General features: G+C 35.8%; 1 protein-coding gene across 2 annotated transcripts; it reads left to right on the top strand.

Annotated features, from left to right (window-relative positions):
• The first annotated feature begins 2,594 nt into the window (after positions 1–2,594).
• Ssbp1 (single stranded DNA binding protein 1) lies at positions 2,595–11,341 on the top strand. 2 transcript variants are annotated; one of them, XM_027952217.2, is made up of 7 exons: positions 2,595–2,666; positions 3,313–3,377; positions 6,414–6,474; positions 7,695–7,835; positions 8,057–8,144; positions 9,693–9,781; positions 11,192–11,341. In XM_027952217.2, the coding sequence occupies exons 2-7, from the start codon at positions 3,354–3,356 to the stop codon at positions 11,233–11,235; spliced, it is 447 nt and encodes a 148-aa protein (XP_027808018.1). In that variant the 5' UTR covers positions 2,595–2,666; positions 3,313–3,353; the 3' UTR covers positions 11,236–11,341. The 2 variants fall into 2 exon arrangements, with proteins under 2 accessions (XP_027808018.1, XP_027808019.1); XM_027952218.2 differs by lacking the exon at positions 2,595–2,666 and adding an exon at positions 2,673–2,805.
• Positions 11,342–20,285: the final 8,944 nt, after the last annotated feature.

Here is a 20,285-nt window from a genome sequence, read left to right as displayed (position 1 = left end):
CCCAGGTATACTAATTGGTAGCCACTTTTCTTCCCTATTGTTATATTCCTAATGCCTCCTGTCAATAACTTATGCTTAAATTTTCTGATGAACAACAAGAAAACGGCCTCTGAAGTGAAAGAAGGGAATAGCCTTTGGCTTGGCCTGTGGACTGAGAAATGTCCAAGGACCCCAGGGACTCTCTGTACATAGAAAGCAACAATATTTGTCTTTGAGTTGAAGTAATAGCTTACAAGAAATGTGCCTGGAATTCAACAGTGCTTCCCAGGGTGCATGATACTATTCCTAAAAGTGAATGCCCACATTCTGAGCAAGTAGTATTTTCTGGATGGAGGTATTCTCTTCTCTGATACTGTATTTATAAAATTAATGGCCCTATATTATGTGAGGTAGGTAGCAATAAGAATATGTACAACTAGGACATCCCTGAGCTGGTTAACTTGTGAAAAAAAAAAAAACAAACCACGGGAGGTAGAGGGTTCAAGGAAATTTGATGTTACTGCTCTCTCTCAGTCTATTTGACTTAACCATCTTGTGGCTGTTCTGGTTGGTTTGGATTTTTCTGGATATCAACAATTTCTCTTGATTTTAGCAGAATTTGGCTTTGCTTCTGTGATTTTAGCATATTTTATCCAAATCCTCTTCTCTGTGTACATTTTCATAGGAATTTATAAATAAAGATTTTAATTTTTTTCAGAGCCAAATATGGGTAAAGCATTCTTCTTTGTAACATGTAATTAACAAATAATGAGAAATTTATGTTAGAAAAATGGATGGTTGAGTGGGTGAGAGAATTCAGTTGATTCTAACACATCTTGTCAGTAAGGCTTCATAGGTCCAAAAGCCAAGAATAATGGTCAGGCTCAGCTATACAATAATTTTGACCATAAAAGTGTTTGATAACTTCTTTATGTCATGTTAATGATGGTAATCTGTTAATAATACATTGATTTTTCTGTTGCCTAATTTTCTTCTTTTCCCTTCATTTTTAGAATCAATATCTCTCTCCTCCCCACCACCCCTCTAATAAGCCCTCATACAATTCTTCTGTCTTGGAATAGCAAGTCTTTCCATGTGGTCTATTTCCATTGGATAAAGACTAGTAAATAAAATGGGGTTGGTTTATTGCTTGCCATTTCCTCAACAAGACTCCCTTCCTATGTTCCTTGCAATACAGTGCCAGGTCAATCACATTTATGGTTTTAAAAACAGGTACGTTATTAAGTGTGCAACGTATAGTCCAGAATTCTTTGGTTAAACTAGTCTCAGGTATTATAGCTACCACTAGAAGGGTCTCTGACCTTTCCACTGTGTTCCTCAAGTCTAACTTCACACCTGAATGAACCTGATGCCAGATTGGTTGGGCTCCCTCTGGCTCTGTGAGTTTCCATGGCAGCAGTTATCACAATAGCCCATAGCTGCATGGATACTATTGAGTATGAGAGGAACTAGGTCTTCATTGGGTTTGAGATTTCATCTTTTCCACTTCAGTTGGACATTTACCCCTTGCTTGGGTAAATTCTGATTTTGCATCGATATCATGACATAACTCAAATTATTATAATTATTTCATTAACATTATTGGGCTGGTGACATTAAATAAGTTAAATTTAAAAACTCTGGAAATGTATCCTCCACAAACCCTGATACCTGAAGATGCCAACAGACAATCTTGAGATTTAGAGAAATACTTCTGTGCTCTACTGGTCTAGCTCTAACAGGTCATTTATCTAAGGTTGTAGAAGGATTATAACTAAAAGACTAATGTTAACCTCCCAGCCTGGACAATTAAATCTGTACAATTTCAACCTTAAATTACATTAAAAAAAATTGTCAGTTTTTTTTTAAAATTAAAAAGTAGCCACAATAACTCTAAAGTGATGCTAAACTTGCTTTTGAACCACCTTAAAAATACATGTTAGTAATCAGTTTAGGCAGAAGTGCTATAATAATTTTCCAACAGTTATGAGACTTTAGAAAAACTGACTTTAAAAGCAAAGTGAAAACTTGATTCAAATTTTCAAAAAAAAATTTTTTTAACAGTATCAAAACTTTCCAAAGCTTCCTATTTATGATAAAGCATTGCAAACCCTGTTCTCTATCACTGGATGCCCATAGCTGAAATTCTTTTTTTTTTTAATTTATTTTTTAGTTGTAGGTGGACACAATACATTTATTTTATTTTTCTGTGGTGCTGAGGATGGAGCCCACTGCCTCACGCATGCTGGGCAAGCGCTCTACTTCTGACCCACAACCCCAGCCCTCTTCTTTTTGGCGCCCTCTTGAATATTGAGGCCTCAGCACTTTCTCTACATTCCTTCATTTTTCTGCTTACGGCTTCAGGAGGCTTGGGGCATTTGTTTTGTTCCTAGTCTCAATTACACTACTTCTTCCCTTCTTGGGCGGGACTGGGAACCTCATTCCTTTGGAAATTTAAAATCGCCGCAACTCACCGCTTGGCGGCGCCGACGCATCCTTTTCCGCCTGGAATGAAACTTCCCGGAACTCCTAAGTGAAAGGACGTGTTTCTCGCAGTTTTGACCGGCAGCATTTTTACGGAGCACGCCTCTGACTTCCTGTTTTCTCCTTCCTATCGCAACCATTACGTCTTCCGTGCACCGGAAGTGACCCTTGGGTGGGGGGGATTGCCCGGTCTAGCGAGTCAGGTGAGGGAGGGTGTGAGGAAGGGCGCGAGCTGTGTGTTAGTGTTCTTGAGTGCCTGCGAGTTTCTGGAGGTGGTGCAGTGTCGCTGTCTTTCCCTTCTCACTCGAGGCGTGGACTCTGCGGTTTCTCCCAAGTTGTTAGGTGGGAGTGTCACGTTTGGGAAAGGGCGTCCGTCCCTCCCGGGCGCTCGCGGGTCTCCGGGGCACTTTGGCCTTTGCCAGCCGGGATGGAAGTAGTGGTTTTTGCAGCAGCACCGGGTTTCAGATTGTAGTCCTTTAAAGACACTGATATTTATTGAGCTCTTGCTGTGTGTTAGGCACTCTTAGGAGTCTAGAATATGGGAGTGAGTTAATCAGGCAATCTTTGCTTCGAGAGCTTGTGTTTCAATACAGTTTGAGAAGACTGGATTGGAAGTGGGAATAATTTAGAACCAGAGTTTAAAAATACGGGTTGGAGGAAGAGGAAATTAAGTGGGCTCGAAAAGAGGTTTCTGGAGGGGGAAGGGGATCCTCAAATGTGCAGGGATGTTGATGTGGGCGCAAGTTAGAAGTGCATGAAAATTATGAGTGCAGTTAGGAATTTAGGATAGTGAATATGTTTCTCTTGCTATAAGATGCAGTATTTAATTTATCTTTTTTTTTTCTTCAGGAAAAGCTAAGTTTAGATTGTAAGAAAAGAAAATAGAAGCCATGTTTCGAAGACCTGTATTACAGGTAGTCACTTTTCTGTATTAGTGCTAAACTGTACTTTTAACAGCCATAATGATCTGATTTCTGTAGGCTTTTGACTGCAGGGGCAAAAGACCTTTAAGTCTACCCATCACCTGTGTGTACTCACTGGACAGGGAAGTTCAGAAATGAATTTTGCCATGTAAATAATGTTTACTAAAACAAAAAATTTCAAATTTATTCACCTATGTAATAAGAATCATTAATTTTTAAAATGTGTAACTTGAATATAGATCAGAGAGTATTTAAGGTTTTAAATGATACAAGGACTATAACACATTGTTTCAGCATTTTTTTCTATGAGACATAGTTCCTTTTCTCACCATCTATCTCCTTTTACTAAATGCTTCCCTCTTATCTTCTACAGTGAGGACTGCTCAACTCTTTGCATCACCACAGATTCACATTGCCTACCTTCAGTCTCATTCTGAGCAATTTGGCTCCTTATCTATCCCCTCATCCTGGCCATCTTTGAGTCATATTACCTAGATTACCACTTTTCCTTACCACATTTGGGTACCAAGTCCTGTAGATTCTCCTTAATAATACCTCTATGACTCCTCATCTTCCCATTAAGTCTAGTGAAGAATCAGTTCCTCTATGAAATCTATTGACATCTTTGACCAATTGTCAGTTTGATTTTATAGTCTTAGATCCCCACTTTAACTTATAGGTACTTCTAACCTTTTAAGATTATGTGAAACATGGAAAAGTTATTGCTAGTTGGGTACAGTGACTGAGTCCTATAATCCCAGTTACTTTGGAAGGCTGAGGCAGGAGGATTCCAGGTTTAAGGCCAACCTTGGCAATTTATTAGGACCCTGTCTTAAAGAAAAAAAAAAAAAGTGCCGGGGGTGTAAAGTGCCCCTTGTTTCAATTCCTAATACAAAAACAAAAGAAGTTACTACTGTCTTGCTATCTTGATAGTACTTAGTACTATAGTATTAAGATATCTTTAAGATCAAATATTCAGAAGTTAAAATTTAATTTTAAAAGTCGTATACAAGTTAATATTTCCCTATTTCTACTTCTTTAGTTGTTCTTAATTTTCATCTGTGCCTAATGTAAGACATTGTTATTTTTTAAGATTTATGAGTTTGGGCTTCTCTGACCACTTAAATTAGTATATTGCTATGCTCATGACACAGTTACTAGTTAGCAGTTTGAGTCTCTAGTATGTTGTAACTTACTGTGTTTGTTTTCTTATCCACCTTCTATCCTAAAATTTATGATAGGCTTATATAGCTCACAGCACCCAGGAGTGGGTATTCATTTGATGGTGTTCTTCTGCTTTTTATATTAACAGTACTGCTGCTTGAAAAATGTTTCTCTGATAGAATGTCTAGCTCTCTGAATTCTGCATCCAGTGATGTATATTCCTACCTTATGAAGGTAGGAGTAAAGGTAGGGCTATACCTTGAACAAAGTATCTTTGAGGCAGCAGAGGACAGTGGGAAAATCAGCAACCTTGTTATTAGACAACCCTGGATTCTAGTCATTACTTACCACGTATTTCATACAAGATCTGGGGTAAGTTCCTCACTCTGAGCTTCAGTTTACTTGGGTCTAAAGTGGGGATAATTTTACATAATTTATATATTTAGTTTTAGGGTTACTTGATAAGGTAAAGCTCTTTGTTGGTATTCAGTAATAATATCTGTGATTAACTAATATGTGGCAGTGGCTACTCTTTTCTGATGACTCTGTGACTTGGATAACTATATCTTTGTACTTAACCATGTTTGCTTATCTTATGTCATTTTCCTTGATAACACTGAAAACATGAAGTTTTCCATCAGATATTTATACAGCTTTACAACTGGCCAAGTCCACTATAGAAGCTGTGTGGTTTTTTTCCCAATAGTCTTGTGAAGCAGATGTTCATCATCATTTTTGCTAATTTTTAAGTGAGACACATTAGGCTAATCATGTTTGAGTTATCTCCTATAGGGAGCCTGACTTTGGAACCTATCCTTTTGTATATCCAAAAGATATTCATGTAATGAATATATGGATTTTTTTTTTTTTTTTTTGGTTCTGGGGATTGAACTCAGGGGCACTCAACCACTGAGCCATATTTCAGTCCCTTTTTTTGTATTTTATTTAGAGATAGGGTCTCACTGAGTTGCTTAGGGCTTTTGCTAAGTTGCTGAGGCTAGCTTTGAACTTGCAATCCTCCAGCCTCATCCTACCAAGCTGCTAAGTATTATAGGTATGTGCCAGTGTGCCTGGCTTTGGAATGTATTGTTTTATTTATTTTGGAGTTTAACCTATTTTTCATTCTCTGTTCTTGTGGCTAAGAGTGAGACTTAAGTAATGACATTGTTTGTATTACATATACCCTAACAGTAGTTTGATAATTACTTTTTATGTTATTAATGAGTATTTATAAATACATTAATTATAAAGTACTATTCCTTTTTCTCCTCTCCTTTGGTCTAATGATGTACTGAGTCTGTACCCATATTAGATAAATCTAAGTTTCTTAATTTCTAAATTGTGTATTCAAAATATAAATAATATACCATTTATTTATTTATTTTTAAAAAGTCAATCTATTCTTTTGAGTGTAAAAAGTAATTTTTGCTTTTTTCTATGTTTCCAGCTAATGAAAGCTGGATTTTTTTTTTTTTTTGGAGCAACTCTTGGGTACAGATTAGATTTACAGTTACTGTCATGCTTTCCTTTGTGGAAGACATACAATTTTGATTTTATGTTTCATGTGCAAACATAGAAGTGCCATAATCACAAAGATTACCACAAAAGAAACAGAGGACTATAAATTAACTCTTGGGCATGTTCTCTACTACCTTCTTCATACCTGTGGCTTCTGTGGTAGGCTGCTCCAGAAGTGTTTGCTTGGTCTTTCTGGCTTTGTATGTTGAAAGAACATGGGAAAAGCTTTTCTCTTCTGGAACTCTTCGAAACTACTGCCTAAGTAATGAACAAATGTGAGCAGGTCTTCTGTTTGCCTTTGCCTTTTCTAAAAAAGTAAAGCCATGTTGCTTGTTTGTTCATCAGGTACTTCATCAGTTTGTAAGACATGAGTCTGAAGTAGCTAGCAGTTTTGTTCTTGAAAGATGTAAGTAGCCATTTTCTAAGTTTGCAGTGTTACTTATGGTACTATTCTTGTATTCTCAAAGTGATGTAGAAGAGATGTGCTGGGTTAAACTGTGTTAACCATTATGACTTTGGCTGTATTTGCTTCTTAGGTTGCTTGCCCCATCAGGCTGTAAGGCCCCTTCTTTTCTTTCTTTCATTTTTTTTTTTTTTTTTTAAATAAATTGGGCCTTTGTTTTTGTTTTTTTAAACTGGGGATTGAACTCAGGGCCGATTGACCACTGCCTCACATTCCCAGCCCTACTTTGTATTTTATTTAGAGACAAGGTCTCACTGAGTTGCTTAGCTCCTCACTTTTGTTGAGGCTGGCTTTGAACCCTCAATCCTCCTGTCTCAAGCTGCTGGGATTACATGCAAACACCACCGCACCTGGCAGGGCCCTTCTTATCAGCCAGATACTACTCACTCTTGTTATCACTGTCCTGCTGGACGATTTCTCATATTTGGTTGTCTGTGTCTTCTAAGGTTATTTTAAATTGTGAAAGATACTATTTCACAGAAATATTCCTTTTTTTTAATAAAGGTTTTTAAATTTCAGATTTGTTTTAGTTCCACAGACAGTTCTTTTAAAAAAGGTACTATACATAAGATAAAGAATTTGAATTTTTTTTTTTTTTTGTGGGGCTTCTTTCTGTTTTTTTCTTTTTTGCAATCCCTTTCCCCCGCTGCCAATCTTCCTTTATTGGTCCCTTTAACTTAGTATGTTGACTGCTAGTATTTAGGTTTTACTTAATTCAGAGATTAAAGTTGAAATGATATTTTTAACTGTTCCTTTTCTAGATAATTCTCTCAATCTGAGGTGTTTAGATTTCTTTAAATGTCAGCTTCAGCTGACATAATGAATTATCACAGAGTGGGTGGATTAAACAATAGGCATTTATTTTTCACAGTTCTGGAGACTAGAAGTCCAAGATCAGGGTGCCAGTATGGTTGGGGCCTTACTGGCCCCTTGGTGAGGGCCTTATTCCTGGCTTGCAGATGTGTTAGCTTCCTTACTGTTTTCACATGGTAAAGTGAGCAACTCTGGTCTTTTCCTCTTATAAGGGCATAAATCCCATCATGGAGGCTCCCTTCATCACCTTATCTAAACCAAATCAATCACATTGGGACTTAGCACTTCAAGGTACAGATTTTGAGGTGGGTACAGCAGTTTTTTCAGTCTTATTTTATTTCCTTTTTCAGCTCTGAATCGTGTGCAGTTACTTGGGCGAGTAGGTCAGGACCCGGTCCTGAGACAGGCAGAAGGGAAAAATCCAGTAACAATATTTTCTCTAGCAACAAATGAGATGTGGCGATCAGGGGAGAGCGAAGAATACCAAATGGGTAAGTATAAAAGCCTGGGGTTTTAATTTTATCATCAATAAGTAGAAATTATTTATTGCCAGTTATCTTAAATAGAGATAAGCTACTTTCAGACAAGGTTTATCTTTTCTCATTCTGTTGTTCTTTTAAAAAGTTGTGAGTTTGATTTTCCTGGGCATGTTGTCCACTGGCATTTGTTTTGTCTGCTAGCATTGTAAATATTTCCTTTTCTTGTGATTTAGGTGACATCAGTCAAAAGACAACATGGCATAGAATATCAGTATTTCGGCCAGGCCTTAGAGATGTAGCATATCAGTATGTGAAAAAGGGGTAAGTTACAAAAGGAAGGGTCTTTTGGATTAAATGATTTAAAGAACCAATAATAACAAGTGTTGTCATGGCAAGGAACATGTAACAACTCCTTTGTTCTTGAGCTCTTATATTAAGAAGTACTGTACATTTCTTAATACTATATGTGTGGAATGTAGCTATGTGTGTGACTCATTCAAAGGCATGTAAAATCTTTAGTCTTCTAAGAACTTATATTTTAGGGCATACATAAGGTATGTATGTAAAAATACATACATACCTTATGTATGCCCTAAATAGCAGTAGATTGGGGCAGGAAATAAGACCAGTGCCTTAACTGCCACTGCAACATGTGCTTTTTGAACAACTGCAACAGGTCCTGTGCCTCTGTGATCAGGGATCCTGGAGATAGGTAGTGTCTTTTCTTCTTCGCATTCACATGACATTCCTAGCAGAGGATCTGGAATGTCTGAAGCCTGACACTGAGTTGTTATTCTCAGTATTTATTTTATATTTTGTAATTTTCTATAGATTTAGTAGTTCCCTTTGTAATGCTTAGATTAATTATCATAAAAATGTCTTTTCCAAATTCTCAGGACAAATGGATGTGTTTAACAGCAGTTACATTAATAGTTATGTTGTTTAGAAATGTACTTGTTTTGTAGAAATAAAACATTTAATAGAAATAATTTCAGCAATGATTAGAAATTTTGTCAATAACAGCATACCTTTTCTTCATATGTATCTCCGTTGTCCTTCTTGTGTGTGCACGTGTACACATACAAATATGTAAGAGGATATTTCAAGGAAAATGTCAACATACAATTTTACCTACTGATTCATGAATCTGCGTGTGTGTATGTTTTCTTTGATATCCAGTCATTTCACTTGTTTTGTCTTCTTTCTATATTTTGCTTCACTTTTCTGGTGATGGTGGACTCTTGAGAACTGGTGCTGTCATAGTAATTTTCTGCCTTTTAAAATCACGGTTATGATTGTCATCTAGCTCAGTCTTCTATATATATATAGTGTAGAAATTGTCTTAGTAATTGACTCTGAGTGATATGCCAAACTGAAAACCTCAATTTTGAGTTTTAATAATCTAAGCTCCTTAGAAGTAAAGTCATCAATTTCACTATAGAAGAGAATTGATAAATGAGTTAAAATCAGCATATCTGTTAGGAAGTCTAAACCCAGAGGTTAAGTAAAATCACATTTTGGAAATCAGTCCTAGGGATTAATAGATGCCCCTAAATTGGTCTTATGTCTTTATAATCTTAAGGCTACCTCTTTTTTTCTTTTAATTTTGTCTTAAGATTTAATTTTTTTTTCCAAAAACTCCTATAAAGAAAATAGCTAAAGGATGAAAACATTGTTTTTTACATATCAAGTCTGTCTATACTTTGTTTCTGTACTCTTAATTTTGAACTTTAAAAAGTGATAGAAAAAATGGAATTATGTGTAATTACAGATTTAATTATTAGTAAGTATTCATTACCACTCCTGATCTGACTCTTTGTAAAGCATGTTAGAGTTTCCAGAATAAAAACTGTGAATTATTTATAACAGGTCTCGAATTTATGTGGAAGGAAAAATAGACTATGGTGAATACATGGATAAAAATAATGTGAGGCGACAAGCAACAACAATCATAGCTGGTAAGAACCTTGTGATAATAACGTTTTTTTCTCCTTTAAAAGCTTGACTATGGGCTGGGGTTGTGGCTCAGTGGTAGAGAGCTTGCCTATATGTCTTAATTCTTTGTTTAATGACAGATTTCCTTTTGTCTTCCTCTTTCTCTTTGCTCTAGAGTTCATGTCTTAAAAACATGTTGATATTATAATTTGTTATAAATAATAATTATATTTACTTACTAGTAAGTTTATTGGAAAGTAAATTGACTTTGAAAACCAGCATAGGTATTTTCCTATCCTCTTTTATTTTTTATGATAAACTAAATTTGTGAGTAAACTTTAGATTGTTCAAACTCTTGGGTGTTATGAACCAGCAAAATAGAAGCATTTCAGATTATCTTTTGATTTTTTTCTTGTCATCAGTTGTCATTAGCATGATCAGTTAACTATATGTTGATGACTGATAGTAAATATGAATAGAACTTCATTTCTGTTTGAATTTAAGAAAACAGTTTAATTTGGTCGACCTCTTTTATAGGCCATATTTTTTTTTCCTTAGGAATCATACCGGAACTTAAAAATAGCCACCAGTGGATGGCACTGTTGGCTTTTTATAGTGATTTCAGTTCTTATAATCTCTTTCTTGACTTACCATTCTATACCTAAGTATTCTATTTTGGAAAGACTGCAGTTATGAAGTCATGAACAGATATTGTAAATATAGGTCATTGTATAATGTCTACTTTGTGGATAATTTTATAGTTATAGGAATCTGAAATTTTTGGAGTTATGCAGGAGATAATGCTTACCTATTTTCCCTTAGCTAACTCCCTGTGGAATAGCATTGCAGAGTAATGTCTGATATTTTCAGATAAAAATGCTTATTTCTATAGTAATTATTGTAAAGCTTTCCCCCAAATGGGTATATAAAATCATTCTGTCTTAAAATTAAGAACAAAATTTTTCTGTGAGTTTTTGAACTTACTTAAAAACATATCTGCAACACTAACAAGGCCACATGGGAACCTTTTCCTTTCTTCATACCTAGCATATGAAATGATGTGCATTGGTCCTTTTCTTTGTGAGGATGTGCTGTCTGGTGTCATGGCCTCTGTTGAACATAGCAGACATTCAAACTTGTGACCAGTTTTTTTTTATAGAAAGTTTTTGTTGGGATGATTTTATCTTCTGTCTTCAGGAAAAACAGATACCTCAGCTTTTCTAACAAGGCGAATTGTTGAATAAACTGCCTGGGAAGCCCAATTTTTAGCTCTATTTATGCCTATTTAGTTAACTTTTCATGAATGCAGCAAAAGTTATTTAACATTTGGAAAACTTATTATAGCACTAAAGTATGTATATGTTAGAGAGGAATTATTAAGTGAAATGGAAAAGAGTTCTGAAATTAATATTTGTCTTTTGGCTTCTTTACAGATAACATTATATTTCTGAGTGACCAGACAAGAGAAAAGGCATAAAATGGATGATTCTTCTTTGACCATTGTTTGGTACAGTTCCCTTTCTGAATCATCTATAGTCTTTATAGTTTCTAAGGACAAGAATTAAAGTGCTCTTTTGTATAAATGAGTGGTAATATTTTTCCTGTTGCTGCCTCTCCCCTTTTTGTAGCATAAACATCAGTAGCCCCTGTCAATTTTTGTGTGTACTGGTTGTTTATTCTTTTATGAGTAGTTTCAAAATAGTGAACTTTGAGGTTCATTTACCTGTGTTATAACAAAAGGATTAATATATCCTTTGGAAGGCCTTCTGCTTTGGGGCACATTTCTATCACAGTATACTGTTCAGCCACTCAGCATATATTGAGCATTTCTGTATGTTAGACATTTATCCCATAGTTGTAAATGTCGACTTTCTCACCTATTTGCTCTACACATTTGAAAGCAAGTGCTGAATCTTCTCTGTGTACCTCTACTTTAACCAGTATGTAGCTCAGAAGAGCCACTCAATAAATGTTGACAGATGAATGATCCCAGTGGGATATTGACCTTTAGTTCAATTTGAAGGTGTTTGCTGAACAGTGGTTAGTGTCTAACCTAAAACTATTTCAAGAATAACCTATCTTCTTCACATCTCTTGCTTTAGGGCAGTTTAGTTGTAACATTTATGAGATATAGTTTACCAGCAGTAGAGCCCTGAATATAACTTGAATTGAAATAGTTTATCTCTAGATGCTCTGGTTTCATTATTCTCTGTTTCCAAGCCCCACTTTGGTATTCTTTTCAAAATCTCTTCTAGAGATTTTGATATTTCAGGGGGTGGGGTGAGGGTCCTTTTTTATTTATTTTTTATTAGATTCTGGGATTGAACCCAGCACTTTGCATCTGCTATTGGCAAGTGCTTTACCATTGAGCTAACCTCCTGACCTGAACTTGTGAGGGGGAAGTTCCCTCAGAAGTTTCCTTAGCTTTATCTTATCCTTGCTTATCCTTTCCTTAGCTTTAAGGGAGTTTCCTTAGCTTTATCCTAGCCTTGCCCAGGACAGTAGAAGGTTACTATTTCCTCCTATCAGCTGTCTTTCTTTCTGCAGCTGAAACCACTAATCACAGTATTAACTCTGATGTCTAAGCTCACACATTGATCTGTGTGGTAATATAATCATCATTCCTTTTTGCTACTATGTTCCTTAAGCAGCATTGAAAGTAGATAAAAATTATCCTTTGAGCAATGCTTTGTCTTCTCTCAGCAAAGCCAATTTTATATTTTTTCAGTGTAAGAAGTTAGGCAGATTAGCATGTCTATTTAAACAAAATGATAAATCTGTGCTCTGGGAAAATCACATAATGAACAAAAGAGCCTAATTACCAACCCAGAGCATTTCTGATTCTAGGATTCAGTGGCATAATAGTGCATCCTTCAGGATCATCTCAGTGAGCTGAGGAGATCTTCTCCAAACTCTTCTGCTGGAAATTGCCTCTTACCCTTCTGTCCCTGAAAAACCATGAGGTTGAATCAGCTTTCAGTCAGGTTGAGTCCCCTTCCTGCATATTGATTCTGCTAGATCCAGTTGTCCCTAATCAGATAGACTGGATCATAACCTCTGCCTTCCCCATCTGCTGAGAAACTTCCTATAGCTCTTACAGACTGTACGGGTCTTCTAGCCCAACTTCAGGTTTTTTAATTCCCTTTTTCATGGTGTGAAGGCCCAAACCTGCAGAAAATTGCCCTATGATTTTCATTTGGGGATTCCATGTTAAATGGAAAGATGAGCATAATATGTCAAAAAGTGGGAGAAAAAGTACCAAGCAACATGTGTGATGTTATCCCATATTTGAAAAGTTATAACTGAGTATAAGCTTTAAAAATTTTGGAAGGAGAAATATTGAAATGTTTTGATTACTTCTGGATAGGGATTTTATAAGTGTGGTTTTTCTTATTATATATGCTTGTGTGTGTATGTATTACAACATAAGCATATATTACTTTTATAATAGTAGTAATAAAAATATTTTCATTTTGGGGAAAACATCTTGTCATTATTTCGAAACCAGGCTTATTGTACTTACCAGTACTGCTTCATATACTGGAATGAACAAGAAAAACTTCCACATACTTTCCCAGTCATCTGTACTTTAGCATCTTATGCTCCTTTACTTTATCCACCTTTTAATAGTGTGTGTGCAACCCAAAAGGATGATTTTAAAGACCAGCACGTATGAAATCCATATTTACTGCCAGTACAATTCTTTTGAGTCATCATTTCTCAAAAAATTGTTATGTGATTAATGTTCAGAAACATCAAACACATTTTTTTCTGTGGCTTTTGTGGTATTACATATTGCTAAATGGGTTACAGTTTATCCTTTACAGCTCAGGAAAAAATTAATAGGTGTTTGCTTTTGTTTCCAAAAGAGATCATATAATTCTTGAAGGCAGGGTTATTTTATTCAAATTACCCTTTTGCCCCAATCTGTCTCAACCCAGCGCAGCAGCAACTTTGCATGTTTGTTGCTCAGTTGTAATGAAATATTAACGTGAAAATGAAGGCAGGATCACTTTATTTATTTTCTTTTATGGTTTGCATTATATACTGTGAAGATTGGGGGAGGTAGTAGGAAGAAAATCATTGTAGAAAATAAGCAGTTGGGGCTGGAGTTGTGGCTTGCGGTAGAGTGCTCTTCTAGCACTTGCAAGGCCTTGGGTTTGATCCTCAGCATCACATAAAAATAAAATAAAGGTATTGTGTCCATCTACAACTAAAAATAAAATATTTGAAAAAAGAGAAAAGAAAATAAGCAGTAATCCCCAGGGTTAATGAGAATGAGTTATAGGGAAATCTCTTAAGAGGTAACAATAATCATATTAATGGCTGACATTTCTTAAGTGCTTATTATGTGTTAGACACTACTTTTTATCATTGTCCCATTTAACTATTATCCTAAGAAGAAAGTACCGTTATCTCCATTTTACAGGTGAAAGTAAAAGGCAGGTTAAGTAACTTGTCAAAGCCATGTATCTTATGCATACCTGGAATTTCAGCTCAGGTATGTGACGTTTGCATTTGACTTTTGGCACTGTCTGCTTCGGTTTACACTGATAGGCTTCACTGGCCTTAATACCCACATTCTTCCACTGCTAACCTGAAGAATACCCTGTGCAGGGTATGTTGGAATCATACCAAGAGTCGAATAAACAATAGTTTTTGGTTGGGAGAAGAGTTTCAAGTAAAGGAGAAATACTTAAACCTTAGTCTTTCTGAGTCTTGGTCTGATGATCCTATGTCACAGTTAATATCTCTACCATGGCATCTTAGCATATTCCTTTTGCTTTCCTTGTATTGAGCAGTGTTTCTTTCCTGATTAGAGTAACCTCAGTTTGTTTCTTTCATTGTTTCCTAATTGAGAGTTTTAATTGTCAAGAATATTGTTCAGGGATTTTTCAAGTTTACTCTTTAGAGAATGAGAGTTTTGGCGTATTTGGCAGGCATTACTATAATTTGCTTCTGTGCCAGCCCCACAGTCCCACATGCTAGAATAGCATATAGCTTTTTAGGTTGTTGGTATTATGTAGTCACAATAATGAAGCATCTCTTTATTTTCTTATTCTTGGTCCATTTGCTCTCTGCTGTGTTTTGGAGCTCAGGCTCTGTTTTACCACACAGGTGCCTATGTTGACATTATTTACTTTCTGTGTCCTGTTAGGAAAAATAAATGTGGTTTCTAATAATAATAATAGTTCAGAGTTAAGGCTCTACAGTCACACAGCTTAGATTTGAATCCCTGCTTTTCCATTCACCAGCTGGTTAGATTGTTGTTTGTTTTCTTGCAAGTAAAACGGGGATAATAGTACCTATCTTATAGTCCTGCTGTCAGGAGCACAGTAAATACTGCAGTACCTGTAACTTCTTTAATACATAAGACCTGCAACAAGTCCTCAGTATGTGTTGACTGTAATTATTGTAGTTATTTATTTTTTTGGTACTGTGGATTGAACCTAGGTTTGAGTAACCACTGAGCCATATCTCCAATCCTTTTTACTTTGAAACAGGGTCTTGCTAAGTTGCTTAGGGCCTTGCTGAGTTGTTCAGGCTGGCTTTGAACTTGTGATTATCCTGCTGCAGCCTCCTGGGTCTCTGGGATTTCAGGTATGCACCACCACACCTGGCAATTATAGTTATTTTAAATAAGGCACATCATTCTTTTTGTCACTGTGCCCATCTTACCAAATCTCATGTGATATTTATGAGAGTTCGTAAACTTTAGAATAGTTCATTGTAATTTTTTTTTGTTATTAACTTCCATGGATTACTGAGTACTTCCTCTACATTGATAATGTTTTTGGTTGTGTTTCATTTCCCAAGATTATTTACAATTAATCTAGTTATCTTTCTAAACTCCAAAGTCAGTTGAACACTTGCTTTAGGGCATACTCATCTAAAGGACCTGGATGTAGGGATGAATGTAACAAGACTCCAGTGATGAAGGGAACTCAGAATTTAGGATGATGAGGGTGGGAAAGAGGATAAGCAGAAACGTTTGCAGCTAAGTGTGTGAGGAGAAGCACAGGAGAAGATAGGCTAGTCTTTTGTAGAAGAAATAGCATGATCAGAGATCCAGAAACTTAAAAGTTTTTGAGGCATTGAAAGATGAAAAAAGGTGGGTTCAGGCTAGATTGTAAAGGGTCTTGGAAGATTGCAGAGAACTTTGGCAAAGGGGAGCCATAGATGGTTTGCAAATAGGGACATCTCATCAGAATTATGCTTTACAAAGAGAACAACAAAAACATGGGGATGCATTAGAAGGGGGACAGCCTGGAGGCGGTTAGGAAGTTCCTACAGTAAGCTTAGAGAGATGAGTGGAGTGGGGATGAGAGACAACTTGAGGGACATCTGGGATTTGGTTTGATTCAACAAATTATTAGTTTGTTTTCTAGTTCTGTGCCAGTTTCTGAGTTAGAAATACTAAGGAGAATAACTTATAGCTTTTTCTCTTACATATAGGATCTAGTAAGAGAAAAAGCAATAAAGGATGATTTTGAGGTTCCTCTTGGGTACATACATGTGTGATACTTCTGAGTTTATGGAACAGGGATGTGGTAGCAGATTTGAGAGGGGGAAAGATATTGAGTTGAGTTTTGAACATAGTTTAATTGTAAAGTTTGTAGCAGATATTGTTAGGGTGTTGATTACATTAATTGAACTTGGAAGAGAACAGGGTTTGTTTTTGACTTCTGTTGAAACATTGTTAACAGGTTTTGTGAGATAAGTTTCAAATATTTTCAGGATTCCAGATTTCTGTTGTAGAAAAGATTTCTAGTTGCTTGTTTATCTAGAATTTGTTTTAATTACATAACGATAATATGATAGGGAGACAACTGCTTTTGAAATAAGTTTTTTCTTACAGTTCCTAAGAGGAGGGGCATACAGTGTGATGCAGAGCCCACTTGAGGAAGCACCAGGGTTGGATATGGAGGCATAAAGGAAAAGGGCAAAGCACTGTCGTGTTTTTCATGGGGAAGGAACAGGTAAAGCACAGAAGGCTAGCGGAGCAAGTTTAGGATTAGGTAGTTTGAATAATTTCAACAAACTTTGAGCTGTAGGTATGATCCCTAGTTGTCAGATACTTGGCTCTAGGGTGAACAAGGGAGAGGCTGATAAAACACAGTAGAGGGTGTGTGGATTTAGAATTGTTCTTTTTTTTTTTTTGCATATCAAAGATGTGTTTTCACTAATTCTAGGAAATAACTAATCCTGGAAGGAACAGCCCCTCTCTGGGTCTACAAGGCTCCAAAATGTCCAAGCTTCCTAGAATATAAACAATAAACAAAATGAACACACTACTCAGTCTCCATTGTGTCTTTTATATTTACAGAACCAGTATTTTGTTAGTTATGTCATTGTGCTCACCCTAAGTACTACATTCCTTTTCTTGGTAGTTAGGGTTTGCCAAGTGACTATATACAGAAGTCATTTCTTGGAGCTTCCTGGAAAATTCTTATATTAAGTAATGCTATTTGGAGACTCATACTTTGTGTTTCTCCAGATCCTTATCCCCTGACTTTATCGTTCTTATCTCAAATGCGGATGTGATGCCTAAATCTGTAGCAGACATCCTGAATATACAACAGTCTTCAGGATGGAAGATAGAAGAAGCTGGGATCTGTGATCTCCTGAAGCCATGTGACCAGTACTGCACAGTCTACCTCTGGACTTCTTTGGAAGAAGCAAATAAACCTATACCTTGTTTCAGCCACTTATTTGTGTGCAGTTAAACCTGATCCTTATTAATTTATACATTTTTACCTTTACTCTTATCCTTTCTTTCTGTTATATCACCTTCCACTGAAAATAGAAGTAAAATTTCATCTCTGATCACATAATCCTTTAGATATTTATCCTACATCTCATAAATTTGGGGAGGACACTGGGGCATATAAAGTACACAGAACCTTAGCAGTTAGCCTTAGAAAGAGTTAATAACATCTTACTTTTTTGTCATACAGTTTCATTTTGTGTGTACTCCCTAATGAGGACCCCTAATCAATAACTCCCCATTAAATAAAGAAGCACTTATATTAAGAATAGAAGTACTGTCCTTACACTCCCGGGAGAGTACCGAGACTTCTCACTGCAAACTAACCAGATCCAAAATACAAAATACTTATTATTGCATCATTATGTGTATTAGTCTGCACAGTCTGCCATATAAAAACACCATAGACTGGGTTTAAACCACGATTTATTTTCTCAAGTTTTGGAGGCTGAAAATTTGAGGTTGGAGTGGCAGCATGACACTGCCAGCAATTTCTGGTGAAGCTTCCTGGCTTGTGGATGTCTGTCATCTAGCTGTGCACTCACATGAACTCTTGTGTGCCTGTGAGGTTTAGGGCCCCACTTTTTTTTTTTTTTAAACCTCATTTAATTTTACCTTCTTAGGGGCTTCATCTCCAAACACAAGGTAGAGGTTTATGTTGGGGGTTAGAACTTCAGCATGCAAATTGGGGAGTTTGACAGTGACCTAGTGCAGTCCATAGCATTGGGCTTGCAGAAAAGGGAAAACTCCCAAATGACAAATTTAAAATAGGAACTGAAGTGAGCAATAGAAAATGGTGTTCTGTGATGATAGGTGTCAATCTTTGCATTATGATTTGGAAATAAAGGTAATGTGCAAAACATGCCTCAAACATTCTTTAATTTTTTTTAAAACAAGATAGGCATGTCTTCTACCACATCTTTTAACAAATTACCTCTACCTAGGTTCTAGAAAGTGCTGTTGAAAGAGGAAAAGGGAAAAGTGTTAATATTAGAAAGAATTCACAAGTGCTTTGATTATATTGAATATGGTTATATATGAATGTAGATATTAAGAGGTGCTGGAAATAAGTATTCAGGTGCCAGCTATAAACAATGAAAATGTAATTTTTATGTCAACAAATGCCACCATTTTGTAATTTTTAAAAAGGTGCCATTTAAAAGCACCAGAACTTGCAAGGAGTCTACAGTACAAGATCTCTATGGTGAACATTATAGAAATTTATTGAATTACATTAATAGAAGAATTCAGGAGTTTGAAGGAACTTTACAAATTATTTCTAAATATATGTTCACCAAACGTCAAAGAACAAACAACATACTCATGAAGAAGAATGAGAAATGGAGTAGATGCTCTCTCAGTTGGCAAGTATTTTTTTTTTTTAAACCTAATATGGTATACTATTGATACAGAAATAAACAAATCCCAAAGTAGTACGGACGAGTCCAGAAACAGACTATGCTTATGTAGAAATAATAGCTGATGAAAGTGGGATTATAAATCAGTGGCTAAAGTATATTCAATAAATTTGAGGAAATTTGTCATCCATTCCAAAAAAGAGAAAAAAAAGAAATCAAGCCTGTATACTGTATGCAAAAATATATCTGGCTATTTGAACTTGTTTGTAAAACATAAAATTTAAAGTTGAAAAAAATGTAAGGGACAATGTCTTTATGATTTGGGTATATGGATTTTTTTTAAAGTGATAAATCTGACTTAAAAGTAGCTTTTGTTTATCATAAGTCACCATTAAGCAAAAAGATAAGTCACAAGCTGAGAAGATACTTGCAATCATATAACTGAAATATAATTATTTAAAACACATAAAAGCCTACAAAGTAATGGGAAAAATCTCAATGGAAAAAATGAGCAAAGACACAGAAGGAAATACAAATGACTTAATATATGTAAAAGAGGTTCACTTTGATAATTAAGGAAATGGAAAACAAAAGCCACAAATAGATTTCATGTTAAGCCTTCTAGATTGGCAAATGTCAACATTTGCTAAGGGTGAAGGAGGATGCTGTAGATCAGTGGAAACATGCACAGGAGGGGCAGTGTGAACTGGCATTCCCATTTGGGAAAATGTCTTGTCATTGTTGAAATTTCACATAATTATTCTACCTTTAGGGCATATACCCTGTAGGAAATGCTTGCTGAATATATCCCATGAAAAACATCCAAGAGTGCTCATAGCAGCAATGTACATAGTAGTAAAAAACTGACAACAACCTAAAGGTTCACCAAGAATAAATACTGATGTAGTGGAATATCGTGCAGCTGTATAAAATAATTATAGTTAACATACTAATAGGAATAGCTTTTAGATATACATGAAGTGAGACAACATGAGAAGATTGTAGAAGATCTTTGTGTAATAAAGATTAGTATCAAATAAGTCAACTGTTTATTGTTAGGTACATGTGATAAAACTTCAAAAGTAAAAGGGAATGATAACATTCAAGATGAGTTATCCTGGAAACTTGGGGAAAACAATTAAGGGCAGGACAGGAAGAAGTATATGGTGGAATTATGGATGTTTATTTTGTATAGCACTATTATATACCCTGTATGTTTATTATTTTCTAGCCCAGGTAGTCTGTTATGTTAGTGAATAAATGATGATCATCACTATTCCTTCTATCTGAATAGTGCATGGGAATTCTCACGTCCAGATTTTCTGACAGTAAGCAAATTATTTGCCTCCTGATGTGGTTCCTTTTACATTTTTCCTTCAAGAAAGGACGACACAGGGAGAG

Source organism: Marmota flaviventris, chromosome 1 (genome assembly GCF_047511675.1).
Source record: "Marmota flaviventris isolate mMarFla1 chromosome 1, mMarFla1.hap1, whole genome shotgun sequence".
NCBI lineage: Eukaryota > Metazoa > Chordata > Mammalia > Rodentia > Sciuridae > Marmota > Marmota flaviventris.
This window is presented reverse-complemented; position numbering and strand designations above follow the sequence as displayed.